Consider the following 27,676-nt stretch of genomic DNA (forward strand, 5'->3'; position numbering starts at 1 on the left):
AATGCGTTGGAAGTTGTTCAGAGGTTCATTAGACTAATACCAAGAAAGGTTGGAGAGGTTAGGTTTGTATCCACTAGAGTTAAGAGCAAGAGGCAGCTTTACACCTTTTAAGATCCTGAGGGGTATTTAGAGGGTGTATATGGAAAGAGTGTTTTCTCTTGTTAGTGAATCTAGAACTAGGGGTCACTGTTTAAAAATAAGAGTCACTCATTTAAGACAGAGATGAGGAGAAACTTTTTCCCTTAGAGGGTTATGTGTCTCTGGAAATCTTCCTCAGATGGCAGTGGAAACATGGTGGAGGCACAATCGCACAGTGGTTTGCACTGCTGTACCACAGCACCAGGGACTCAGGCTCCATTCCAGCATTGGGTGACTGTATTGAGTTAGCACTTGCGTCCAGTATCTACATGGGTGCTCTTTTGTGGGTCAGTGTAGGCTCAATAGGCCGAATAGCCTCCTTCTGCACTGTAGGGATTATTTGGAAGCAGAATCTTTGAATCTTATTAAGGTTGAGCTGGAAAGATTCTTGATTAACAAGGAGGTGAAAGGTTATCGGTGATAGGCAAGAATCTGGGGTTAAAGTTACAATCAGATCAGCCATGATCTTATTGAATGGAGGAGCAGGCTTGAAGGGCTGAGTGGCCTACTTTTACTCTGAATTTGTATGTTCCTACAGATAGCAAAATAAAGAGTGAAAAATGGGGGTAAGAGAGGGATAAAAGAGAAGTTTTAAAATTTTGAAAATTCTCCAACACTAAATTATGAAGGAGTGTGACTCCACATTTGTAAAAATACATTTTCAGCGCCATGAGCTGTGTGGGTAATTCTGACTTATCACCTCATTAAAAATTTGCTTATACCTAAATGCACCAACCCTAACTTTTCACTGTTCTGTGGGTAACGAGTGGATAAAGTACCACAAAGTCACAATTTTATAGACTCACTGACATCCATCCGCACAGCACTGGTGGAGCACAGCCTGGAGAACAGCAGGGCGACGCAAACTGCAACGCCCAGATTTTCATGTTTCATACACAGGTGCGTACTCTAGAAACTGTTGGATGATTTACTCCATCATAAACAGAACATTGTGAGCCTCACCTGCTTCTCAACAAGAAATCCAGGTCCATATGAACATTTATTTTGAAAAATAAATTTGAATGGGTTGTATTCATAATTTACATAAAATCGAAAGCTATTCAACCATACAGAATGGAATATGGATCTAAATGCCAATATTTGCACAAAATCGGAGTCAGATTTTTGTCACTGAAAGAGTTAAAGTACAGAACATACAATCCAGAGTAATAATTACACTGGGGCTGCTGGTTCCCACAGATGTGTTTTTATCCAATTCCTTCCATTGTTTCTTTGCAACACAAAGACTACAATTCTGAAGCTTGAAACCCCAGTACGGCAACAGACAATGCCTGCTTTTGCAAAATCCACCAACATATCATGTACAATTGCAGCAAGGTAAACCAATTTAATGTCAAGAAAAAAGTAAAATAACCCTTTAATTATTCTCTGAAATAGCCACACTAAAGACACGCAGACAGTTTCCCCCAAATGTCCTTTTCCATAAATAAATTTTGGATCAGAAGGGAGATTAAATTTATAGAAATGACTTGCAAGAGTGCCCCTGCCCCAAAGTTAATGGTTGCTACTGAATTTACAAGGTTTTCAGACAGGGCAACTGAAATGAAAGCTCTGAAGTAGTCTGTTTCCCATGTATAAGCCTGAGGGAATTAAATCACACTTTCCCAGATTAGATTCCCCAGCTGGTATATGATACAGCAGAAATGCTCTGGTATTTTTAGCTGGCGCTCTCTCTCAAGCCCAGATGAGGCTAAAACAACCATGGTCATGCATTTCCATAGAATTCTTTTAAGAGGGACTGTCCAGGAACAGAAATAAAAGCAGCATTTTTTATGAATTAATTCTGGGTGTTAATATTCATGAACACAGTAGTCAGTGCAGGCAATCAGTATCTGTTACTATACTAACATTCTTTGCCACTATGTGCAGTTGTTCATTTAAACCCAAAAGCACTCCTCATTATGCAATATAAGTATATTCTTATCTGTTTCTTTTCTGCACAACATTCAAAAGTGTTGTATATCTACCAGCATTGCCCAACTCCTGAACAAATGTAACAGTATACAGTTCTGCCAACCAGCTACCCATTTGCAACTGCCACATGATATATTTAGTGTCAGGAGAAACAAAATAGCAGGGGAGGGTCAACCATTAAATGTGTGCGCCAATTCAGGAAAACCATCTTTGAAATTCAACACTCGACCATCCTGCATTCGTAGCTCCACTGCATCATTCTGTAGAATCATTTTTTTAGACTGTGCGGTATTCTACTCACATGCCACAGTAATAAAAGCCTACTTAAATGAGAGGCACAGCAGCTGCCAGAATATAGAACAGCTAAAAATAAAGCAACGACAGTCTTTGCAGCATAACAGTCACAAAGAAGCTGCTATTCAGTTTCTTCTCTATCACTATTCAGGCGCACAAGTCCTCAGAAGCATCAATTAACAGTGAAATGATTTGTGAATAATACTTCCAATTGGATAATGTATCATCCAAATAAACAGCCTTTTCTGTTTTACTTGTGCAAAGTCAAAAATGACACTCATTACTGGATGTGACATTTTGATGCAACATATCACTTGGTTTTATTCTTTCTAGAAATAATTTAAAATAGTACATAAAGTGTACCTTTAAGTAAGACTTTTTATTCCATTTGGGAAGGGTGTGACCAATCACTGAAACTGTCATTGAATATTTTTCAGTTAAAAATATTGTTATGTCTTTCTATTTTATTCTTACACTTTGAAAAATGCAGCTCCTTCAAATTAAAGATTTTCAGCAAAGTTTTGCCTGTTCAATAAATTAAAGTGCTTGCTTTAGGCATGTTTTAGTAAAAATAATAAACCACACTAAAAACAGGCCAAAAATATATTAGTGCCTACAAGATTTCCCAAGTAATTTTTAAAAATATATAAATTTAGAGTACCCAATTCATTTTTTCCAATTTTGGGGCAGTTTAGCGTGTTCAATCCACCTAGCTTGCACATCGTTGGGTTGTGGGGGTGAAACCTACGCAAACACAGGGAGAATGTGCAAACTCCACAAGGACAGTGACCCAGAGCCGGGATCGAACCTGGACCTCGGCACCGTGAGGCTGCAGGGCTAGCCCACTGAGCCACCGTGCTGCCCAGTAATTTTGTTTTTTTAAATTTCTACTAATGTACAAGATTTAAACAAATTCGCAAATGTTGATATATTTTCAGAAATTATTTTTGAAGCAGTAAAGCTGTATAAATCAAATGTAAGAGATTCTAAGCTACAAATCAACCAACTACGAAAACATTTTTTTTTAAATGGCAGTAAAAATACTTAATTTTCATGAATAATTTATGACCCAGTAGGAATCTTTTTATTTCCAATACAGAAATACTTAAATCAGCATTTGAAGTAGTTATTACACTACCATTCTTACTGCACATGAGATAATCCTAACCATCACAGGCTTATACCAATGGCAATCGACAGCAATAAATAAAAAAACTGAATATATTACTACGTGTATTTGTGAATTATTGTACAATGCAGGAATTGTAAGAAGTCATTCATCTCTGCTCAATGAAAGGAGCTTGATGACAGTAAAGGATTGTTTCGCTGACTTACAGCAGCATGGGCGTGTAACATGCACCAATAACAACTGTTCCTTCAGGAACGCCACTGGGAATGAAGGCTACATCACATGACTGTCTAGTCCAGTAACCAGTCAAGCATAGTTAATTCCATCTGTGTCCACATGCCTTGACATTCCATTCACTGTCTCACAGAGTTTTCAATCACATAGGAGGATTTCCCATTATGGAAAACGTGCAACAAGTTCCACAGCTTATATATATATTCATGTAAATATATATATGTAGAAACATACACTTGCCCAGCAACAAAACAAGAGACAAGAGTGAGAAAAAACTAATAACATGCAGAAACTAATTAATATTTTACACAAATTGTAGAAACTCCAGCAAATGCGTTTCACTGAGCATATAAACCCACAAAAATACCAGTTAACGACTGCGTTTTTCAATCCCTGCTACTTTATTCTGTGTAACTACAGTACAACCTCAAGTCTGAGCACTATTTCATCATCTAACCAGAGTATAAAGTTATGTTGTAGTTTAACACAATCTGGTGAATAGAAAGGCAGGCTCATTATTATCAACACATTTTTGAAAATGTTTTGTCTTAATACTTCGCAACCTATTCTTATTCCAGCCAGTTTTAATTCAGTTAATAAAAATCTATTAGTGGAAGGTCCTATGAATTGGTCCTACAAACTGCATAATGATTAGACTCCTCTTTATTCCTTGTCGTAACTAGATTCTTGGGATTAACGGATAGGATTGGTGCAGCAGAGTGGTTAGCACAGCTGCCTCATGGCGCCGAAGTCCCAGGTTCGATCCTGGCCCTGGGTCACTTGTCTGTGTGGAGTTTGCACATTCTCCCCGTGTTTGCGTGGGTTTCCCCCCCCCACAACCCAAAGATGTGCAGGCTAGGTGGATTGGTCACGCTAAATTGCCCCTTAGTTGGAAAAAATGAATTGGGTGAAATGAACTCGAACTTTACTAAAAAAAAAAGGATTGGTGCAGCAGTCACAAATATTAAAATACTTATGACAAAACCAGTTTTATGTATGTGGAAAATCATAAATTAATCAAAATTTCACAGGTTTGATGCAGAGCATATGATTAGGCCAGATACGCCACCTTGTAAAGTGCGCCAAAGGCTGTAATAAAGCTACACACAGGGACTTCCGCTTGTGACCATGGAGTGATTGGTCACATAAAGGGCTGTTCCTGTTCACAGAAAAGGGCTCTTTTTACCCAGATCCGGGTGGAAGTTTGATGAAATGAAATGAAAATCGCTTGTCACAAGTAGGCTTCAAATGAAGTTACTGTGAATAGCCCCTAGTCGCCACATTCCGGGTAGGTGAATGTTAGAGGAGTAGTTTACCCTTGGAATGGTGGGGGCGATTCTCCGATATTGAGGCCAAGTGTTTGTGTCGTCGTGAACGCCACTGGGGGCCAGCACAGCGCTGGAGTGGTTCACGCCGCTCCAGCGTCCTTACGTGGCGCCAAATGATCGCCGCGCCAACCCGCGCATGCGCAGTCGGGGCAGCCCAAACCTGCGCATGCGCAGTTGGGCCGCGCCATTCTGCGCATGCGCGGTGAACGTCTTACGCACGCCGGCCCCTCACCAACATGGCGGTGTTCTGGGGCCACGCGCGGAAGGTGGCCGGCCCGCCGATCGGTGGGCCCCAATCAAGGGCCAGATCCCATCGGAGGCCATCCCGGTGAAGGAGCCCACCCCCCCCAGCATTCCCGCAGTGTTCCCGCCGGCAGTGACCAGGGGTGGACGGCGCCATCGGGAACCTGTCGTGTCGTAGCAGCCACTAGGCCCTTCCGGGCCGGAGAATCGCCACTCGCTGATTCTCTGAGCGGCCCGGTGCGAATCGCACGCCGCTGGTTTCCGGTGGGGTGGGAGAATCGTGTGCGGGGGTGGGGCAGCGTGACGTGATTCGCGCGGCACCCCAGCCCGGTATGTCTTCTGTTATCAAGGAGGAATTCCATAAACCGAGGAAAGAAATGCATGAGGATCATGCAAAGGCCATTGCACAAGCTGTGGCACCCCTGAAGAGTACTTTGGAGTGGATGGAGAGCAACGATCATGTGGTGGCTCTGGAGGCGGAGGTGGGGCTCCTAGGAGACCTCTGCAAGACATTGAGAGCAAAGATGGAGGAGCAGGAAAATGCCTCAAGAAGGCAGAACCTGCGAATAGTGGGCCTGCCTGAAGGAGTGGAAGGTGCGAGTGCCACAAGGTATGTCTCGAGGATGCTGGCGGGACTGGTGGCAGAAGGGGTGCTAGATAAGGCACCTGAAGTGGACCGAGCGCATAGGTCTCTGAGGCAAAAGCCTAGAGCTGGGGAGCCGCCGCGGGCGGTGATCGTGAGACTCCATAAATTTGTGAAGAGACAATTCTACGGTGGGCCAGGGAGAAACGTAGCTGCGACTGAGAGGGAAATAACGTCCAGATTTATCAGGACATTGGAGCAGAGTTGGCAAAACGGCAGGCAGGTTTCAATAAGGTCAAGGCGGTGCTGTACCGGCGGCAGATCAGGTTTGGGGTGCTCTACCCGGCGAAATTATGGGTGACGTTCAGAGGCCGGGAGTATTATTTCGAGACCCCAGAAGCGGCCAAAGGAGCATAAATTTGGGGAGAACTGAGCGGACAATGCTTGGAAACCGGGGTGCTGGCACTATGTAATGGTCGGGAGCACGTTTGAAGTGGGGGTAGGGATTGGGGATTTTCGCCTTTTTTTGTGGGGGAGGGGGTTTCTGTTCAATGTTGAGATTGTAAGGAGTTGTAGGGGTGAAAAGTTTATGTGGGGATGGATGTTCCCATCCCCCCCTCCTGTTTTATGGGACCGTTTGTTATCAACATCTGTTTGTTTGCTTTTGGAGAAGGCTACCTGGAGTTCAGGAGAAGTCCTTGTTTGGGTGGGGAGGGTAAGGCCAGCAGCAGGCCTTCTTCTTTGAGCTGAGGAGTTTGGGGGCGGGGGGGGGGTAAAGAGAGGCCATTGGGATGTACCTTTGGTCAGGGGCAGCCGCGCTAGAAGGTTATGCTGGTGAACGGAAGTGAGGTGGTGGGGGAGGCCAAAATGGGTGGCCAGGGGAGAAAGGAGTGGTGGGGTGGGGGGGGGAGAGCAGGGGAGGGTTTCTGCGATGCGGCAGGGGGTGAGAGATGACATGGTCAAGGGCGAAGAAAGGGGCCATCTGGGATGGGCTAGGTAGAGTGGAATTAAAGGGGCAGGAGTTAAGCGGGGAAGGTGACGGCCGGTAGAGGGGATTGGAGGCGCAATCCTCCGGTAAGGTTGGTAATGTGGAATATCCGGGGACTGAATGGGCCGGTTAAAAGGTCGCAGGTGTTCGCGCACCTCAGGAGCTTGAAAGCGGGGGTTGTCTTTTTGCAGGAGACACACCTCCGTGTGAAGGACCAGGTTAGGTTAAGGAAGGGGTGGGTCGGGCAGGTTTTTCACTCGGGGTTTGATTTGAAATCGAGGGATATGGCGATTTTAATGAGCAAAAAAATGGGATTTGTGAGTGCGCAGGAGGTGAGGGATCCAAGTGGGAGATATGTGATAGTGAGTGGGGTACTGGAAGGGGCACTGGTAATGTTGGCAAATGTGTATGCCCCAAATTGGGATGATATGGGTTTTATGAGAGGGTTGCTGGCAGCATTCCCGGATTTGGCCACGTACCAGTTGATCATAGGAGGAGATTTTAACTGTGTCCTGGAACTGAGGGTAGATAGATCGAGCCCCAGGTTGATGGGTAGGGTACAAATGGCAAGGGAGCTGGTGGGGGTTTATGGAGAGGATGGGTATGGTGGATCCTCATAGCCTTAAACTGAGGGGTAATAGATATAGGACAGAGGTCAGGGGTAGGTTCTTTACGCAAAGAGTAGTGAGGCCGTGGAATGCCCTACCTGCTACAGTAGTGAACTCGCCAACATTAAGGGCATTTAAAAGTTTATTGGATAAACATATGGATGATAATGGTATAGTGTAGGTTAGATGGCTTTTGTTTCGGTGCAACATCGTGGGCCGAAGGGCCTGTACTGCGCTGTATTGTTCTATGTTCTATGTTCATGGCGCTTTCAGAACCCAGGGGTAAGGGAGTATTCCTTCTTTTCACACGTCTAAGGTGTATTCGAGGATTGATTACTTTGTAGTGAGTCAGGAGATTTTGGTTGGGGTGGAGGGGGCAGTGTATGCGGGGATAGTTATCTCTGACCATGCACCCCACTGGCTGGATATTCAGTTCGGTACGGGATGAGAGCAGAGGCCGGGGTGGAGGTTTGACTCAGGGTTGTTTGCGGATGGAGGTTTTTGTGATAAGGTGCGGTTGGTGATTAGGGATTATGTGGCGTTCAAACAGAATGGGGAGGTATCGGCGGGCATTTTTTTGGAAGCACTGAAGGCAGTGGTCCGGGGGGGAAATTATCTCATTTACGGCTCGTGCTAATAAGGAACATGACCATCTAGTGAGCGAGATAGTGGACAGGGAATATTAGAGGGTGCCCACCGTGGAGGGATTGGCGAGGAGGGAAAAATGCAGGGGCAATTTAACAGGCTGACAACGGGGAGGGCGGTAGGGTAACTGCATAGGGCAAGAGGGGTGCAAAACGAGTATGGGGAGAAGGCGAGCTGCATGGTGGCACACCAGCTGCAGAGGCAGGCTGCGTCTAGGGAAATATTGAAGATCCGGACTGGGGCTGTGGTGTCAGAGCCAGGGAAGATAAATGAGGCATTTAGAGAGTATTACCAGGGACTTTATGAGGCAGACCCAGAAGGAGAGGAGGGGGGACATGATGTGGTTTCTGAACGAGCTGGTATTTCCCCAGGTGGAGGAAGCAAAGAGGCAGGCGTTGGGGGAGCCCCTGAGGCTGAGGGAGGTGCTGGATAGTATCAGGGGTATGAAGTCGGGGAAGGCCCGTAGGCCGGATGGTTACCCAGCAGAATTTTATAAGGAATTTGCAGCGCACCTGGCATCACATCTGTTGAGGGCGTTTAATGAAGCACTGGAGAAGGGGGAGTTGCCAGAGATGATGACACAAGCAGTAATCACACTAATCCCCAAAAAAGGAAGGATCCGGTGGAATGTGGGTCGTATAGATCCATATCACTATTGAACACGGATGTGAAAGTATTGGCTAAGTTGTTGGCAGGGAGGATGGAGGATGTTGTCCCGGGAGTGGTTGCAGAAGATCAAACAGGCTTCGTGAAGGACAGGCAGCTCGCGAGTAATATAAGACGGCTTTTGAATGTGGCGATGAATCAGTCGAGAGCTCTGGTACCGGAGGCGGTGGTGTCCATGGACTCGGAGAAAGCATTTGATCGGGTGGACTGGCGGTACTTATTCGAGGTTTTGGGTTTGGGCCGAGATTTGGGGCATGGGTGCGGTTGCTGTATGTGGCGCCAAGAGTGAGGACAAATGATATGAGCTCATGCAGCTTTGACTTACACAGGGGTACGAGGCAGGGGTGCCTGTTGTCGCCGCTGCTGTTTGCGCTGGCCATAAAGTCATTGGCGATGGCTCTCAGGTCGGTTAGTGGCAGGGGATAATGAGGGGACAGAGGGAGCATCGGGTGTCACTCTCTGCCGATGACCTCTTGCTGTATGTTTCGGATCCGTTGGAGAGTATGGGAAGGATTATGGGCCTGTTGGGGAGGTTTGGAGGATTCTCGGGATACAAGTTGAATGTCGGGAAAAGCGAGGTATTCCCGGTGAATGAGCTGGCACAGCGGGCTAATTTAGGGGGGATGCCATTTACGGTAGCGAGGGATAGGTTTAGTTAGTTGGGGATTCAGGTAGCAAGGGAATGGACGGGGCTCCATAAGTGGAACTTAACGAAGCTGGTGGAGAAGGCCAGGGAGGATCTTAAGAGGTGAGCTACACTGCACTTAACATTGGCGGGGAGCGTCCAAGTGGTGAAAATGAATATTCTACCGAGCTTCTTGTTTATCTTTCAGGCTCTCCTGATCTTTATACCAAAGGCCTTTTTTCAGAACATGGACAATCATCTCTGACTTTGTATGGGCAGGGAAGGTGCCGAGGGTGGGGAGGACCCTGCTACAGAGGCAGAGGCATTGCCAAACTTGCTTCATTATTATTGGACGGCGAATGTGGACAAGGTGTGGCAGTGGTGGGAAGGAGAAGGGGTAGAGTGGGTTAGGATGGAGGAAGAATCTTGTAAGGGGTCTAGTTTGAGGGCTATGGTGATGGCAGCATTGCCAATAGCGCCGAGTAGGTATTCAGGGAGCCCAGTGGTGCAGTCCATGGTGAAGATATGGAATCAGCTGAGGAGGCATTTTAGGGTGGAAGGGATGTCGGTGCTAACGCCGCTGTACGAGAATCATGGGTTTGAGCCGGGGGGGATGGATAGTGTATACAGGAGGTGGAGGGATGTGGGGCTGGTCAAGGTGTGGGATTTGTATTTGGAGGAAGGGTTTGCCAGTCTGGAGGAGCTAGGGGGGAGGGTAGAGCTGCCGAGGGGTAGAGAGTTCAGGTAACTACAGGTTAGGGACTTTGCACGAAATGTCTGGAAGGGGTTCCCTAGATTGCCGGGATACACCCTGCTGGAGCGACTGCTGCTTCCGGATGTGAAAGGGGAGGGAAGAATTGGGGATATATATAATTGGCTGGAGGAGCAGAGAGGTGAGCGGGTGGTGAAGAGCAAGGAGAAATGGGAAGCGGAGTTGGGAATGGAGATCAATTGGAGAGTATGGAGTGAGGCACTGCAAAGGGTAAACGGGACCTCCTCTTGTGCAAGGATAAGCCTGATACAGTTTAAGGTTGGGTGATCTGTATGACTTCCTGCGGTTAGAGAAGATACAGTATGAGTTAAGGGGCTCAGCAGGGGAATTTGAGAAAAGGTGGGGGGTGTTTGCGACCGTGTTTGAGGAGCTGTTTGTCGTAGTGGGGTGGGAGTGTGTGTGATGGGGAGGTGGGGGGTGAAAAAGGAGAAAACTCTGTACAAACTGTATAGTTGATTGTTGGGAAGAATGTTTCCCTGGGCGTTTATTTGCTGTAACCTACTGTGATACAAGTTTGAATGAAATGCATTGAAATAAATAAATAAAGCTACACACAGATGGTGACAGTTAGCAAAACCAGAAACCATGGCTTGCTCCCAGGGTTTCCTTGTTCTTAAATAATCCATAATATAGAGATGGGAGTAAATTACAAGAAGTGAATCTTATTCCTAGCAGTGGTTACAACAGAATGGTTGCACACAGCTGTTGCAAGCAGCTCAACAAACACAAACAGTATCTATATATTTATAATTATATATTTTATAAACTTGAATTACTTTACTAAGAAACTAGAAAAGGAAAATAAATGAATAAGTTATCCAATGCAGTCTTCAGCACTTAGTAACAGATGGGTGTGAAGTAACACTGGCCACCAGAAGACTATCTCCCTCAACCAAAAATATGATGTATGAATACAAAAAAAACAACAGAAGGGGAATTATTTATCAAGCAAGATCCATCACTTGCCATTTTTAGCATGGGGAGATGTCAGTTAATGGATACACTTAAGGAGCACTTTTGTTTGAACAGACAATATTTACTCAGGCATCAATTTCCCACATATCCCAGTGTTCCTTTAATATAAAAAATTAGATAATGGGATGTTTTGCTCACTGTTGGGTTGTTTCCCTTAAATATTTGGGGATTTGCAGAACATTTATACTCTAAAATAAAATCAATCAGCAAATTCAGGACTGATGTCATTCAACTCCTGGTAATACTGTTGTACATTTGACCACTCTTCTTGCAGAGAATATCCAGCTATGGACAATGGCATTATCAAGCTAAATGGTTAGTGTCAAAATAAGATAATAGTCCAGATTGTCGAGACATAAAATCTATAAGCTGAGCAGTAAGACTCCTTTTTAAAAGTCTATTTCCTTATCTATCCAGGCGTGGCCATTCCCAGGCCTTACATTGCACAATTGTTTTACATATATAAAGCAAAACAGATTCATAGCAGGTTAGAGAATACTGTTCCTCAAAAGATGTTCACTTCCATATAATTCTGCTTTGCGTGAAAAATGTTTACATATTTTGCAAGATAGAAAAAGCTTTTCAGAGCCAAAATCTTTCTGCTGAATATTTTCAAATGTTTTCATAAATTCCTTTAGCAAATGCAGATCAGTGTATAGGTCAACTATTGGTGATCAACAAACGTAAAATGACGTGGCAGCAATATTGTGATGAAGATTAACATACCTGCAAGTGTGCAGCACATGCCATTTTAGATTAAAAACTCAAGTTTAAAAATGCCTTCCAAATAAAACAAATTAGATTTATTTGAATACTGCAAATTTAAAAATTGTTTAATTTCATCCTAAAATATGTTCAGGATTGTCAACGTGCTCCGGATTTGAAATTAAACATTTGTTCGAAAATGAAACAAATGCAATGCTTTCAAATTCAGAGGGCACTCAAATGTGTTAGCCACACTAAAAATAACACACACTGTTGGCTCGTCCATAAGTCTAGCCTGCATATTTTTCAGACATTACTTTCACAAAATTCACAGCTGCCTTCAATATAAGTTATCTGTTAAACTCCACTTCCTGAAAACTTTGTTGCTTCAAGATTTGCCAAGTGCCTACATTTACTTTATATAAAGTGCTTTTTTGCCACTCTAACAATTTTTTAAAAACATACTTAATTGTAGATAAAACAAAAATGAAAAAATGTACAATCGCGATGTTTGGTAACTTCAGTAATCTGACGATACATCATGTGCATCAGGATTAATTTTCTCAGCAAGTGTCTCATTTTTATGAGAAGCTACTGCAGTTAACATGAGCTCAAGATTGATTCAAGGAAGCACATCATACCCCTTTCCTCCTTACAAATATCTGCTTTACCCACAGCTGTGGATAATAACCAGAAATATTTTCCATATTTTCAAATACATAACACACCTGTGGTTACTGAAATATCTTCCGACTAAACTCTGCAGTCCCAGAAACTAGCCACTTCCCTCTTCTACCCTTTTATTTTATCCATGTCATAAAGTTAGTTTACATTGCTTATTGTGACTCATTTATCCTTTGACCTATTTTCCCAATATGATCAAATTAAATAGGGCAATACTGGCAGTAATGATAAGACTCTGTACCTCACAATTTAATGTAGGCTAAACAGGGAACAATATGCTTACAGCCAACATAGCAATTTAAGCCATAAAGTTTCAGCAAAGTTAAAAAAAAATTTTTAAACTTCTATTTGAAGTTTAACATGTACGATCAAGGATCCTCAAAGCCAGATTTTTTTTAAATTTAGAAAAACATCTAGTTATCGAATGGAATATATTGAAGAGCCTTCTACTCTCACAATAGTTACTATCACAAATAAATAAAAATATTTAAAAGGCAAGTGTGCGATTATAGACTTCAACATCGGATAAGACACAGTACATGAAAAATACTCTCCATTGTAATCTACACATCGCTCAAGTTGTTACTTTTTGCGGCTACGATGCCATGAGTCAAAATATTCAGTTACAATCCAATTTAATCAGTTGTTTAAAACAACATTCACTTGGCTGTGCTGCTCTTATTCAAATGTTTAAAGAACATCCCTTTACAAATTGAGCCAGTCATCAATATTTTAACCACCAGCGTAAAACTCTTGTCATCTGAACTACTGGTTGTGGTGTTTAATACACACTGCTTTTCCTCACCACCAGGAAGAGATCATTATTCCTCGTTCATGCATTGAATTCTGGGTTGATTTCATTCTAGGCTGCTTGTGTTCCGTATCATTGCTATAAAACTTTCCAGAGATTTCTGGCTCATAAAGAAGTAAATATGTGTTTTATTTATGAGCCAAAGTCTCTGGAAAGTTTTATTGCACAGCTACAGGACACAAAACTGGCTACAATTAGTTATGTTTCCCAGAATGCAATACACAAAGGTGAAACTACAATGTCCCCCAGTGGTGAAACTATTCAATGTTACAAATAGGCTATCTAGAAAACACAATAATGCTAAAGTTATGAATTCTAAAATATACTATTCCTCTCAAAGCACATTCTAGTTGAACATTGCCATTCAGATCTTAAGGATATTTAAAATAGTTTCTCCATCACAGAGAAATCCAGTCAAATTTTTTTTTAAATAAACAATTTATTGAGGTATTTTTTGGTATAATAACACAATAAACAATGTACATGAAACTATAAACATAGTGCAAAAGCCGTCTCCCTCCCTTACAGGTCCCACCTTTATTAACCCCCTACTCTAAGCTAAACTAACCCCCCCCCCCGTTTCTGCTGACGATTAATTTTCCACGAAGAAGTCGACGAACAGTTGCCACCTCCGGGCGAACCCTAACAGTGGCCCTCTCAAGGCAAGCTTGATTTTCTCCAAACAGAGAAAGCTAGCCATGTCCGATAGCCAGGTCTCCAACTTCGGGGGCTTTGAGTCCCTCCAAGCTAACAGTCAAACGTTTTGAATGGTCAAGAAATATTTTTTTTTAAAGGATATAGGTATGTTACATTAGTACATAAAATATATTAAACACGATAAACATTTAAAGGCTCAAGCAGTATATTAACACCAACTTGACCTCTTGATGCAACACTTCTTGGAAAATGCTTTTAGGATTTATTTTACTTCTGCAAGATTGAATTAGAACTTCTAAATATAAGTAATACAAATCCAATCAGTAATTTTATTAAATGCCTTCCCTTTTCTTTTGTGTCATTTCCAGTTAAGGAACTGTGGAAATGGCTTGCCTCCAAACCTCTACCTAACTGTCCTTCAACTAACTGGTTTCACTGATGTTTTTACTGACGCTTTTACTAAATGTTTAGAAAAACAGATAAGTGGCCATGCAAAATACTGTGAAATATGATCCAACCAGAGAAAATGTGGTCATGCTGATTACCAGACATTGTCAGAAAATGCTCACCAAAATTACATTGGAAGGTTTAAAAAAAAAAAGCAGTGAACTTTCATCAGCAGACTAAAGCAACTCCTGACTAGGTCCTTACAGAAAAGAGGCACAAAATGAATCCAAAAAAGGTATTAAAAAAATTAGTGCCGAGGGTGAAAAATTCAGTCAGGTTTAAAATATACTTTAAAAGTGCCTGAAATTATTTGACTTGTAGAAATTGCATTACTCCACAATATTTTGGCTGAACCATTGCAAAGATTAATCAAAAGGACTTGGATTAAAGCAGCAGTGTTAGTCCCGGAGGGAGGTCACTGAATAGGATTGTTGCTCAGCGAGCAAGCTAAAAAAAATTCACAACACAATTTTTGTGACACATTTATTATTTTTTTTAAAAAGTAACATTACAGATACAAGGACGTTACACTTATAATCATATACACTTATTAGCAGAAATAACAGGGTTAAAGGAAAAGCTGCCTTTCGGAGAATACTTTCAAAAGGTTGTATTTTATTTATTAGCTCAACGTTGTAAACCAAAACCTATTGCTCAACAACTCTGAACTGATCAAGATCAATATATAAATGAATCACTAAGTGCTCCCACCCATATCCCTTCTGCTTGGAAACATTGTCCCAAGACACTATTACATCAGCAACAGCATTGCATTCTTAGATAGCTTGGAACTACAGACTTTTACAGAGGGATTTCTCTCAGGAAATTTTTCATAAGCCACCCAAATGTATGAGACATAAAATGGCAAGTATTTTATATAGAAAGGGCTGCCCCTGCAGGTACTTTTTCCTTTTGCATCTGCTTTCTGTGCAGTTTTATAACGCTGCTTGTTTTATAATACTGCTTGTATTCCACAGTTCCACCAGTGGCATGCATGATGCAAATATTTAAACTATGTTACAAATAGCTATAGGTTGAGCTACTTCAAAAATCAGGAGTCCCACAGTAGAGAAGGAAACATAGATGAGAATGACTACAGAACAAAGGAGATGGTAACTGAGCAATGCAAAATATAGCCAAATAGGATTACACTGTACATTTAAATAATCATATTTAAAACTTGTTGGGCTGCAGAAATTTTCAGGTCATGACATGCAGTCCGTATTCAAGTAACAACTATTACTCAGACAAAGCAATTTTTTCAAAGTCAAACACATCATATGGGGTTAACTTGAATAAAGTCAAAAGCAAAGGACTCTGACAATAGGAACATTTATTTAAATCTCAAATGAAACATACATTTACCTTTTTTTGTAAGTGTTCTATGTTGTTTGAACAGTAATATTTGAATAAAATTAATTTCTTCATGGCCATTTACAACTAAACAACTTCTAGTGTACCCCATCCCATTTACTCGAGTTAGCAAAATTACTTACATTAGATGTCAGTACAGTTAAGAGTTAAGTAAGGCCATAAAGTATCAATAAAGTTGATCACAAAATTAATTTGAGGATCCATAGAGAGCATACAAAATAACCCTCGTGATTCTTAATCAACAGCATGAAACAATCAGTAAAGTCAAATAAAACTTCCTAAGAGTGCCAAAATTGTACCAAAGCATTGAAATATGGATTACACATGGATTTCCTACGTGCGCAAGAGTAAATGCTACACTAATTGCCAAGCATGGAATATCAGGTGTTCAAATAAGCAACTGCAGATAGATGCACTAGCCTCTGTACTCCAGATATACTATATATACATTGCTTTTTGTTAGTTCTAAGAGAAATTAATTATCTCTGATCAACAAATCCATAAAATGTTGAAATGAACCCAAGTTTTATATAGTACTCTGTATCACTGAACTTTTGAAATTCACTTTCCATTGATTTGGAAAAATATTAATTCCTCTATTTTACAAAGGCAAACAACATGTGATGTGGATAGGTTAGTCTATCTTGGCAACATGCTATTCTTAAAACCATCAGGCCAGACCTAAAACACTCCAGACCTAAAATACCTTCTCCACTGGATTGGTGTGAAACCCCTCATAAAATGTCTGAGTACTTTGTTTTAATCTCTACAACTTAATACTATCTAGCTTTCTCTCTATACCACCAATCTTCTTGAATGATAATCTTCTCCCACCCCCAAAAATATTGTAATTGTCTATTCTGATGATTACTTTTATTAATTGATTTTGCATCATGTCATTTAAAACAAACGTAACATTTTTGTAACAGCTTTTGCACATACCAACTCAGTACATTTTATTAAATATACAAATTTAATTGCACAAATATTGCGCCAACTTTTTTCACTCGGTGCTCCTTTAGGTATTTTGCTATTAGACCCCCATCTTTTTAGATATATAAATTCTAAAGCCCGTAATCATTTTATTACCCTCTATAGTATTTGTTTGGTGCTTCACTACTCAGTTTATGGTGTATAGTGTTTGCTTTGTTCTTTGCAGTACAGGGCTCATCATTTGAAATACTTCAGAATTTCTGTTTGCAATAAATGTGAAATAGAATGGCAAATGAATAAACGATATCAGGTCAAAAATATTATCGGTTAAAATTAAAACACAAAGCTCATGCATCATTTCAAATTTTAAGAGAATTACTACCAAAATCTTCATGGTCCAATGTCTGGTTAAACATGATCATATTTCTATTTAAATCTATGAAAGAGTATTTAGTCAACAATGTATTAAAGATGATACAGAGCCAGGGCATTAGAAAGCAGAAAAGATACATTTCAAATTGTTTTGTGCGAATCAAAGTGAAAATTTCAGCTTTAGTATTGGTGGTGGAGAAAATGGATAGATAACACCCTCTCAGGATCTCCTCTACAGCCAATTATTCTTAGAAAATTTGAAAAAAATAATTTAAATATGGTCATTGGTTGGTAAATTATTTAGGTTAGACTGGTGTTTTAAAACCTTACTGGAATTTATTACCTAGACCATATTTGAGAACATGTAATTTGGCAAAGGCCAAGATCAAGGCTGTAAGTAAAATGCCTCATCAAACACCAACAATAGCTATTAAAAATCCTTGTAATTAAAATATAAAAATAATTTCCAACTTTGTACCTTCAGAACCAAAATCTACAGATGAAGAACAACTGTATAAACAAACTAGTCTGTAGCTATAAATCTTGAATGCACCAGCTCGCAATTAAAGATCAAATAGGGTTTGAAAACCGTATTAGCTATCCCATTAAGGAACTTAATTTTGTGCTGTTAATCACTTAATGAATGTACGTAGCTTAGCAGCAATAGAAAAATAATGAACACCCATGTGAAATTGCCAGGATACAAGTACAGGGGGTTTCGTAATTTATGGATAAAACATTTAGTGGGTTTGATGTAAAATATTTAACAGCACATTTCAGCTCTCATCACATTTCCCTCCTTCTTCAATTAAGAATGATACAATTTACTGTTAGCTTTGGAATAAAAGATGCAAAAAGATGATTCAAAACAAATATCAACATAAAAGTATCACACTGCATCTCCAGTTAATTAAGTCTACGTTCACACCAGGTTCTTTTATTTTCACCATTCATGTTTCAAAAGTGAGAAATGAGCACTTCAAATATTTCAATGTCCAGGAAAAGTGCATTTTTCAGATATAAAACTCAATTGTGCAAAGAAAACATTAACTGTAGCAGTCCAGTTGCAGTATCCACTGCATTGAGTTGTTTAATATGTACACTGTGGAAACATAACTTGAGATCATACATTACGACAATCTGCCAAAAGTGTAAGCATTGCAAATGTGTAAAAGACAAGGAAATCATATTCATTTTTATATCAGAAGGATGTTTTGAACATAAATAAATATTGAACTGCTGGTATTAAAGTGCACATGATTTGAAGAGATGAATTTTAAAAGCATTTTACTTAAATCAGGGATTTATTTTGCTGCATAGAATGCAGGATACAGTTCCCTGTACCAGGCATCACAGCCCTTGCTTTCTTCATCAGCTCAAAGTGAAACAGCTGTTTTTTGGTCTAACATGTGTTCAAACTTGTTACAATTACCTGGACCACTACAGTTAACTAACTGCCATTGATTTCACACAGTAACATTCAATCACTTTAAAGTGCCTTTAATCTCCGAATAATTATTTCATATTTTGTTTCAGTGGAACTCATCAGGTTTTAGTCCAGTTAAAAAAAAAAGTGAATGGAAAAATCTGAAACAGCAGTTTTTCTTTGAAGATAAGCATTCAGGTGAATTATAAATATGTGGGATCTTTGCTAAGACAAGTGAATAATGCGATGGTAGTATTTATTTAATTATAAGATTGACATCTCTGACAGCAATTGTATTAATGTAACTTTCAAAGTAATAAAGCAGCCATTTTCTCATAGGTATCCACATCCAATTTGTTCACATTTCCTACAGTCTGTAAAGAAATTGACTAGTCAGGGAGCTTATTCATCGAATTTATTACAATTTATTCAGCTCCAAGGCACATTACAGTCTTCTGTTACTACAGAAATGTATAAAGAACAAACAGAGCAGTTTTGTCATATACAGTACAGCATTTTGCTCTACTATTTAAAGCATTCGTGCATCCATAAAGCAAAAAAGTTATAAAAAAATTCAGATCACTGAATCATAAAATGAAATATTTCGCCCTTGGAAACTAATAAAAAGAACCCCTCACCTTTAAAAAAAAAGTCACTTTGTAGGAGACTATCCCCAGGGCGTGTAACATAACTAACTGTAACCATTCTTTGTAACAATTTGTTTGCATTTCTGCAGACGTCAACACTGGCCTTGGTAATTCAGCGAAGTGCATACATTTACAAAAACACACCAGCAGCGTTAATTGCTAAGTGCTATGATTTTGTACCTAGCCAACACACTGCCATCAATAAGTGAAAACAGTATTAAGCAATAATATCTCATATTCTTTAAACAAAACCAGGTTCATCCTTCAAATGAAGAAGAGTACATACCTTGTTTCAAAATATAGAAACATACGACGGAAATGAAACATGTCTATACATAAGACTAACTTTTTAGTTCTTATTCACATTTTACTTCAATTACTGAAGTTAAAAAATTACGGGTCTCTTTCTTTTTTGACCTTAACGTCCCCTGCTAAGATTGTAGCAATCTCTCCTTGCATGAATGCCCATGGGACATTTGAACCTACTAATGGGCATTTTTCTCCACTGGGGCAATAAACTTCTCCATTTGCCCCCTGAGCCTTGATGCTCTCCCTTGAGCATGGGAAACAGAATTTATGATTGGGCACTGATGGACATTGCACAAAGTGAGTATCCTCCAAACGTTCATGACAAATGGTGCAGCACAGGGGCCCGTTGTTGGCCATTGGTGAGTCTGGAATGTTTGGGGGGTGAACGGGGTCCATGCTGGGATTGGGATGGTTGTTAGGAGGGACCACGGAGAGAGCAGCATCCCCGTTCCTAGACACCATGCGGCGCTGGCCGCCCCCGGAGGCCGGGGACACCGGACTGTTGCTGTTCCTCCTGGTGGTACTCGTGGTCGAATGTACGGAATTGCTGCTGTCCTTAGGCGAGTGGGCATTTCCAAGAGTGTCAGCCACGGACATGAGCGCCGCCATGGGGGACTGTCCATTTTGGGTGCTGCATTCCGGGGGGGTGGTCCGGTTGGGTGGCAGAGCAGAACCACCGTGCGCCACGCCGCCCGATCCGAAGCTGCCGGATGCCGCCATGGTGAGCTTTAAGGCTTCGTTCTGGTTGGAGAGCCACTGCTGTTGCCGCTCTTCCAGCTTCACGTTGCCCGCGTCCGAGTCGGGTTCGGGGGACGCTTTCCGCTTGCGCATCCCAGTTCTGGAGCTGTTGGGCGGGGGCCGGGGCATGTTGCACAAGGCGGTGGGCAAGATGGGGCAATTGGCGTCAACGTGGGGCTGCGGCAGCATGTCAGCGCCCACCACCTCCTTGAAGAAACGCACCGACTCGGGCAGCAGGTCACCCAGGAGGCGCCAGTCCCCCGAGCCATGTTTCTTCTCATACTCTAAGTACTTGAAGCCTGACGATAGGCCTCTGCTGAAATCCTTCATACAGTCCTGGTACATCTGCTTGGCTACGCCGGAGGCGCTGGAGAAGACGTTGGCCGAGCCACTCGGGTACTCGATGAAGATCTTCAACTCGAAGTCCATGCCGGGCTTGGAAACAGCGTCGAAGGCGAAGACCCGGCCCAGCAGAGAGTGATCCTTCTTGAAACGCACATCGAAGGGGTTGCAGTTGGACAGAGTAAGCAGCGTCTCCCGCACGATTTTGGGCTTGCTGGCCCAGTCCTCGGAGCGGTTCCTCAGGCTCTCGCCCAGCTCGGCCAGGGTCTCGGCGTTTCGCTGTTTCTCCTTCAGTTCCCGCTCCTGGTCGCTGCTGGACACGGAGCCCGGCCGTTTGTTTACATCGCCCAGGACCTGGCTGCTGACCGTCACCGATGTGCCAGCCAGGCTGCTGGATGGGGACGGCCGGCCGAGCAGCCCGTGCGGGGCCAGGGCTCCTGCAGACGGGCCGTTTAAGGTGGTCTGAGGCAGTAGGTTGGGCGGCACTGTGACCGGGCCCGGGGGCACGATGCCGTGATTTCTCCGCGACGAATTGGGACTCTGCCGGTTCAGCTCCGGCGGTATGTCCTCGGGCTTGGGGAATCCATTGGGGCCGCTCAGGCCATTGGGAAGCCTGCCAGCGTGGGCGAGGCTCGCGTACTCGAAGCGAGGTCTCTCGCTCAGGGAATAGCGATCGAGGGGCGGCTGCGGCGCCTTGGACGAGCCGTCGACGTGGTTGAGCTGCTGAGCCGCCTCCTTGCCGCCGCCCAGGGACTGCACCTTGACAGGCGGCGGCCCCGGCGAGCGGCCCTCCTGGAAGCCGTGAGCGCGCTTCAGCTGCCGCGCCGTCTCGATGACAAACTCGATGCGGTCGGCCCCCTCGTAGTTGACGCAGCCCCGGCACACGGGCTCGGTAAAATCCCAGATCATGGCCCACGGCATGCGAGGCAGATCGCAGAGGTAACACGACTGTCTCCGGGACGAGGACACCTGGGCGGAGGACATGATGCGAGAGCTGCTGTGTGGGGGTGAGTGGGATGCGCCTTGCGGGTCTCTCCGCGATGGCCCTTGCTGCTGGTGTTGTGGCCGGGCCCGGGCTCCCTCGCTTTCTTTCCCTTTCTCCTGCTCTGCTTTCTGCTTTCTCCTCTCCTCCTGCCCGCGCCACCCAGCTCCTCCGAGCGCCACGTGACGTCAGCCGCCGCTCTGCAGCCCGCCAGACGGCCAGTGCGCAGGCGCGGCGGCGCCTCCACCCCCCCCCCCCCCCCCCCCTTTGTAGCTCTTCCAGGCCAAATCCATCTGGGTATGAATACACATTCTCTCTCTCTCCTTTCCACTCCGCTCATGGCCAACACCATTCACTGGTACACACCAAGCAATTTCGCACGCGGTAGTAGTGGAGCGAACGCGATCGGTAACATGCTATTTTTTTTTTTTTTTTTTTTAAAGACGAACGCTAGAAAATTCAGTCACCCAAAGCACATTCATAGAATTTACAGTGCAGAATAATAAGCATTACGGGAATAATTATTAAAATAGTTCCGTTGTAATTCTAAGCAAGCTCATGCTCTCCAGCTGAAGACCGAGAGGACCGAAAAGTTGTGCTTAAAAAAGGTACAAGGAGACACCAGCTCGGCCATTCACGTGTTAAATCCTGGACTTCAACTAAAGTTCCAAATTCCAGCACTCCAGGCAGGGCCGAGTAGAAGTGAAATAACATTTATTTTGCTAAGCAATTGGGCGCTTTAACTGCAACATCGGGCGAAGTATTAATGGCGAGAAACAAAACTGCGATAAAAGAATCTCCTTTAGCCGTCATAAGGGCTCAGCGCTCATGATAATAGAAAGTAGTTACAGTATAAAATGCATATTTAAATTGTGGGCATGTTAGATCAGTGTAGCCCCCCCCCCCCCCCCCAGCTCCAGTTCCTCCCCATGACGTCAGGGCCTGTTCTATTTCAGTTCCCTTCAGAATGGCGCAACTCCCCATCGTTTGCACCAAGTCACTCAGAGCGAGCACACACACATCTCCTCTGCTGCTAATGCTGTATTCAACCAGCTCATCGGTTCTGTCGACTCCCACTTTACGCGTGGAAATCTATTCATGACGGGGCATATGTTTTTAAGATCTTCCCCAAACTCATGTAAACGGGGTCAGTTTCTTAGCACTACAATCCCAACATTTTGTCACTAAACGAACTCCGACCCATTTAAGAGCGGTGTCAGCGAGGCTTGATGGGAAAATGGTAAAAACGAGTCATCGTAACGTCAGAAAAGTATTAAATCATTTCATAGGTTTAAAAACTCGTTAAATATACAGCCAAATAATTATGCAACTTCCACCCACATCTAAGCAACAGTTTCCTGTTGTGCAATTTGCTGTGTGTAAACGGCAATCTAAAACGATAAGCTCTCGCCCAATAAACGGTTCTATTTACTTTTTGTGAAAGTAGTTGCCCGATAGTGCGTGCCCCGAGGTGAGGGAGGCACTGCTTGTTTTTCCAGTATGGTTTAATCATTTATATGGATGTGGGCCATCAACTTCGGAGGCTACGTCAGCACTATGAAATAAATATAACCGTTTGGTTACTGTTTAATAAATGTAAAATTTAACTCAACTTGTAATGGCTATTGCATAGGAGTATAAAAACGAACAGAAACAATGCCAATGGGGGAGGGGGGAACCCTTAAACCGTCTAATTTCCCCATACCCTATTTCAATTCCATGAACACAAAGAAATCACTACTTACTATGCTGTAGATTGCATTAAACATTTTAATCGAAAATAATTCCGAAAGTAAAATTAATTTCCGTGGCGCTTCTTAAGTCGAACTTGAATCATAATACACCTCTTCCCTACCCGATTCCACATAAAATAAGAAATGATCCGTGTAGCACCCACTCATTCCCTCCTGGTGTGCTCGATATTTTAACCAAGAGTAAATACAACTTCAACAGATTTTTCATGATCCCGATTTATCGTTAAAATCTAGCAAAACGACAAAGTTTTAAAACATATTACAACAGTTCATCATTCAGTTGAGCATCATTCTTGTGCAATTGGAATTCGGATACTGATTTCGGATCACTATTTCACAGGAATACACAAAGCATACTTTCAATATTTGCGACCACCATACACTTCTACAGTAATTCAAAAAGGACTAAAGTTAAAAGGATGATAATTGTTCACCATTCTGAATAAAAAGAATAAGCATGTTTCTCAGGCCTGAAATAATGGAAAGTGCGTGTTAAAGGGACTTGTCTCACGGAATATTTAGCGATTTATGGGCGCATTTGTATCACTTTTCTAATTGGATGTGCCTACGTTTATTTTAACACACTTTGCAATTCTCGATGCAGAATTATAATTTCTACAGAACTGAAAATGGGGCAGTTATAACACAGAAGTGATTGTTACAGCTGAGCTTCAGGCGTGAGATATTCCAGAAATTACATTTACCTAGAACCACTCCACCCCCCCCCCCCCGCCCCTTGAGGGGATGGGGCAATGACGTGCATTTGAAAAGTACCCATTGTCATTTACTTGAAAAAAACAATGTCATGAACTCAATTAAACAGTAGATCAATTGTTTAAAGTAATAGATGTTATTTTGGGCTGTTCACTCACAATTCCTAAGGATTGACCATCCAGAGAATGCTATCGAGGCATCACACTGGGTTTTCTATGCCACATCTATTTACGATCATTGATGCTGGACTACAGAACCCTTTTATCTCGCCTTGTTCAACGCTGACATTGCGACGTGAAAACGAGAACTAGGGAAGTATCTGCTCAGTTCCTACTTTAAGAGACAGTAAATACAGAGGTTGATAATGAATAATTCCTGCTTTGTTGTACTTTCTGCCCCCAAATAGCATTTTAGACAATACATAAGTAGCTACATCAGATGTTTTTTATTACTCGCAAGTGGTCAGTAAAGACATGTTCCTTTAAAAGATCTAAATTATTTACCAAATTTTGTTCCCCTTTGTGTTGACTTGTACTGAAAATCGATTCTTTACATAGACATTAAAACAAATGAGAGGAATGCAACTAACCTTGAAAAAAACGTGCATGTGTACATATATATGTCCACCTATGTTAACACCAACATTTTTTTAAAGTTGTTTTGTGGCTATACCAGAATCTATTTTTAAGTCAGCAGGATTTTGTCAGACATATTGAAAATCCCCTTAAACAGCTGTAAATAATTAAAATCGCAGGTCAAATTAAAACATGTGTAATTCAGTTCAAATTGGAAAGTTTGATGTATGATACAACAGAGGAAATTTTGTTTATGTTACTTCATGTAAAGATAAAAATGATTTTGAATCATTTTTAAACCATTTTTGACTTTTAATAGGACACTAGGTGCATAGTATGTTCGGACACCAAAGTACATTGGGAGACTGTCTTTACCTTTCGGAACTAGTTTCAAATTATTCCCAGCCACCTACAACAGAAGTTTCCTCATTATCATAGAATTTACAGTGCGGAAGGAGGCCATTGGGCCCATCGAGTCTGCACGGATCTTGGAAAGCGCACCGCACTTAAGCCCACACCTCCACCCTATCCCCATAATCCATGTTGATGCCAGAACGGTTTGTTCTTCATACAGATCATTAATAACTTTTCATCCCTTTTGCCAGCAAATTATACAATAGAAAACACCACTGTTGCTTCTGACTGTTTTTAGGATATTATCAAATTAATGCAAGTCTTTGCAAAAACAATTGACCAAGTAGGGCTCTGAAGTATGAAAATGAACGTTAAGAAAACCAAAATAATTATGCTAGTAGCCAAGTCTTAATTTAAAATAAGTTAGATTAAACTAAACTCCATTCTTAATGTGCAATGGGCAAAAGACTTAGCACTAAATTGGCACAATACTATGAGTTATTCACCTATGAATATATGACTATTTTTCTACTTCATGTGTCTATCATGGAAGCCTCTGGTAAGTAACAGTTATTATTAATTGGCCCGGAGACTAGAGAAAAACACAAATCAATTAGAATGATCGCTTATGTCACAGAACCAATCGTTTTTTCCATTGTGCCAAAGTACATCAATTTACGATAAAGTTATAGTTAAAACTTCCGGTTAGCTCCTTAACTTGGCATTGTATTATCTTTTGTTTTAGGCCTAGACAACTTGCACATTAATTCTTCCTTCTTATGAGGGGTTTATAAGATGGTGATCACCTCTGTAAAGAGCTAGTGTTATTTCACGAAGATACTCTCCACAGTTGTAACACACTTTATAAATAATGTAACCAGAAAATATCCACAATTGGTACAGACATGCATCACTTCTCAGTGGAAGGAGGTGAAATGCCAAAATCAATCCATTTGACTTGGAAAGGATTTTACTTCCACTGTGTGTCATTTCTCTTCTCAACAGTCTGCAAATACACTGACGGTCTTTTCCATTCTTTTGTTTGAATATTTATGTCTATACTGGCAACACATCTCACTGTTGTCCAGTGTCAGCATTAAACATTCGCTATAACAGGTCTTTCACAAGTTGTGTAAAAATAGTGACACTCCCTGATTCTACCTCAACCCATAGTAAATTAAATTTATTGAAATAGTATAAATTCTTTCATTGTACACCATATATCCATGTGGTCTGAGTAGCACTACAAAGTGTATGCCAATTAGTTGACTTGCTATGCAGTTGTTAATAGGTGAAGTTTATTTTTAAAATGTATCTCTCCCTTCCACAGTCTGTTTTTTTACAGTCAGGATTTGGGAAATCTGTGTGCTTTCAGAGGATTGCAGGACCGGAGGAGGTTACAGGAGTCTGAAGAGGCAAGGCTATGAAGAAATTTAAACATGAGAATCAGAAATTTAAATCAGGGCACCAGCATTCAAAGTAGAGGAGCAGGGATAGTTGAACAGAAGCTGTATTTAAAATCATGTACAGAAAGAAAAATAAAGAGGGAAAGAGTGATGGGAATAAGATAAAAATATAAAAGGAAGAAAAAATATTTTTTTTCTTGAAATCTATACTAATAATTAAATCTGAAAAATATGACTCCACACTTGGAAAATGTTCAGTGCCAGAGAGATGATTTGGCAATAATTAAGCTCATTATCCATTAAAAATTCACTTACACTTAAATGGACATGCACTAACTTTTTCTGACACGTTTATGGAGCATCTAGGGTGCAAATGCCACAACACCATGCCCTGCATGTGTTTCAATGCCAAATTTCTTGGTGATAGACTGTTAGAACAATTCTTTTGGAGGACCAGGGAAAATCAGAAAGCAACATCCTCATTTTCACATTTAATTGTGCATGTGTGGACTATTTACTCCATAATTAGTGAACGTTGATAGTCTCACTGTCACTCTTACCACAAAATCCAGGCCTATGTTATCCTTCAGACCTTCACTGAATATAAACAGAACACAGGTTCAATGAATCAGAATGTTGTTGGCAATACAATCCTTTCCATACTCATATACTGGAGTTAATACAAAGTAAATATTAAATACAAGTATTCATATTTTCAGTCTTATTGTTAATCATTCCCTACTCCAGTCCATTACACAGTTACTATCCTTTAACTGTTGAATACAGAATCGTAATGCAAAACCATCAACAATAAGGTTTCAATCTCTAAAGCGTGCATAACTAAAATTAATTCTCCTGGTTTGTGTCATTAAATATGATCACATAGTCACATTGAAGGTGGTACATATCACTGCCTGACATCATTTCAGACTAATACACATCAACTCGATGGGCCAAATGGCCTCCTTCTGCACTGTAAATTCTATAAAAGATTTTTTTTTAAACCGCAACCCAAGATGGTGCATACTATTTATACATGTTGCTCTGTTGGATGTTTCAAAAGACGTTTTTGTTTTACTCAATATAACGTTTTTAAAAATTAATTTACGGGATGTGGGCATCGCTGGTTAGGCCAGCATTTATTGTCCACCCCTAGTTGTCTTTCAGAAGGTGGTAGTGAATTGCTTTCTTGAACTGCAGGCCGAGGGATTTCCAGGATTTTGCTCCAGCAACAGTGAAGGAACAGTGATGTGACTTGGAGGGAAACCTCCAGATGGTGGGGT

The 27,676-nt window shown here is 41.8% G+C and overlaps 2 protein-coding genes and 1 long non-coding RNA gene across 6 annotated transcripts in view; 1 reads left to right on the forward strand and 2 right to left on the reverse strand.

Moving 5' to 3' along the window:
• Positions 1 to 27,676, reverse strand: part of kiaa0586 (KIAA0586 ortholog) — a 934,633-nt gene that overhangs the window by 693,947 nt on the left and 213,010 nt on the right. The gene's annotated exons all lie outside the window — the stretch shown is intronic.
• On the reverse strand, positions 18,973 to 21,769 carry irf2bpl (interferon regulatory factor 2 binding protein-like). The gene has a single exon (XM_072489255.1). It carries the CDS (start codon positions 21,590 to 21,592, stop codon positions 19,613 to 19,615), a length of 1,980 nt encoding a protein of 659 aa, XP_072345356.1. The 5' UTR covers positions 21,593 to 21,769; the 3' UTR covers positions 18,973 to 19,612.
• The window catches only part of LOC140399788 (uncharacterized), a 102,233-nt gene continuing 96,644 nt past the window's right edge, over positions 22,088 to 27,676 (forward strand). For both annotated transcript variants that reach the window (XR_011937884.1, XR_011937879.1), the window contains exon 1: positions 22,088 to 22,198. This is a non-coding gene — a long non-coding RNA (uncharacterized lncRNA). The remainder of the gene's footprint in view (positions 22,199 to 27,676) is intronic.

The sequence above is a fragment of the Scyliorhinus torazame genome, chromosome 2 (genome assembly GCF_047496885.1).
Source record: "Scyliorhinus torazame isolate Kashiwa2021f chromosome 2, sScyTor2.1, whole genome shotgun sequence".
Classification (NCBI taxonomy): domain Eukaryota; kingdom Metazoa; phylum Chordata; class Chondrichthyes; order Carcharhiniformes; family Scyliorhinidae; genus Scyliorhinus; species Scyliorhinus torazame.

Excerpts from the sequence above, each read along its gene's own strand:
- irf2bpl (XM_072489255.1), bottom strand. The coding sequence starts at position 21,592 with ATGTCCTCCGCCCAGGTGTCCTCGTCCCGGAGACAGTCGTGTTACCTC.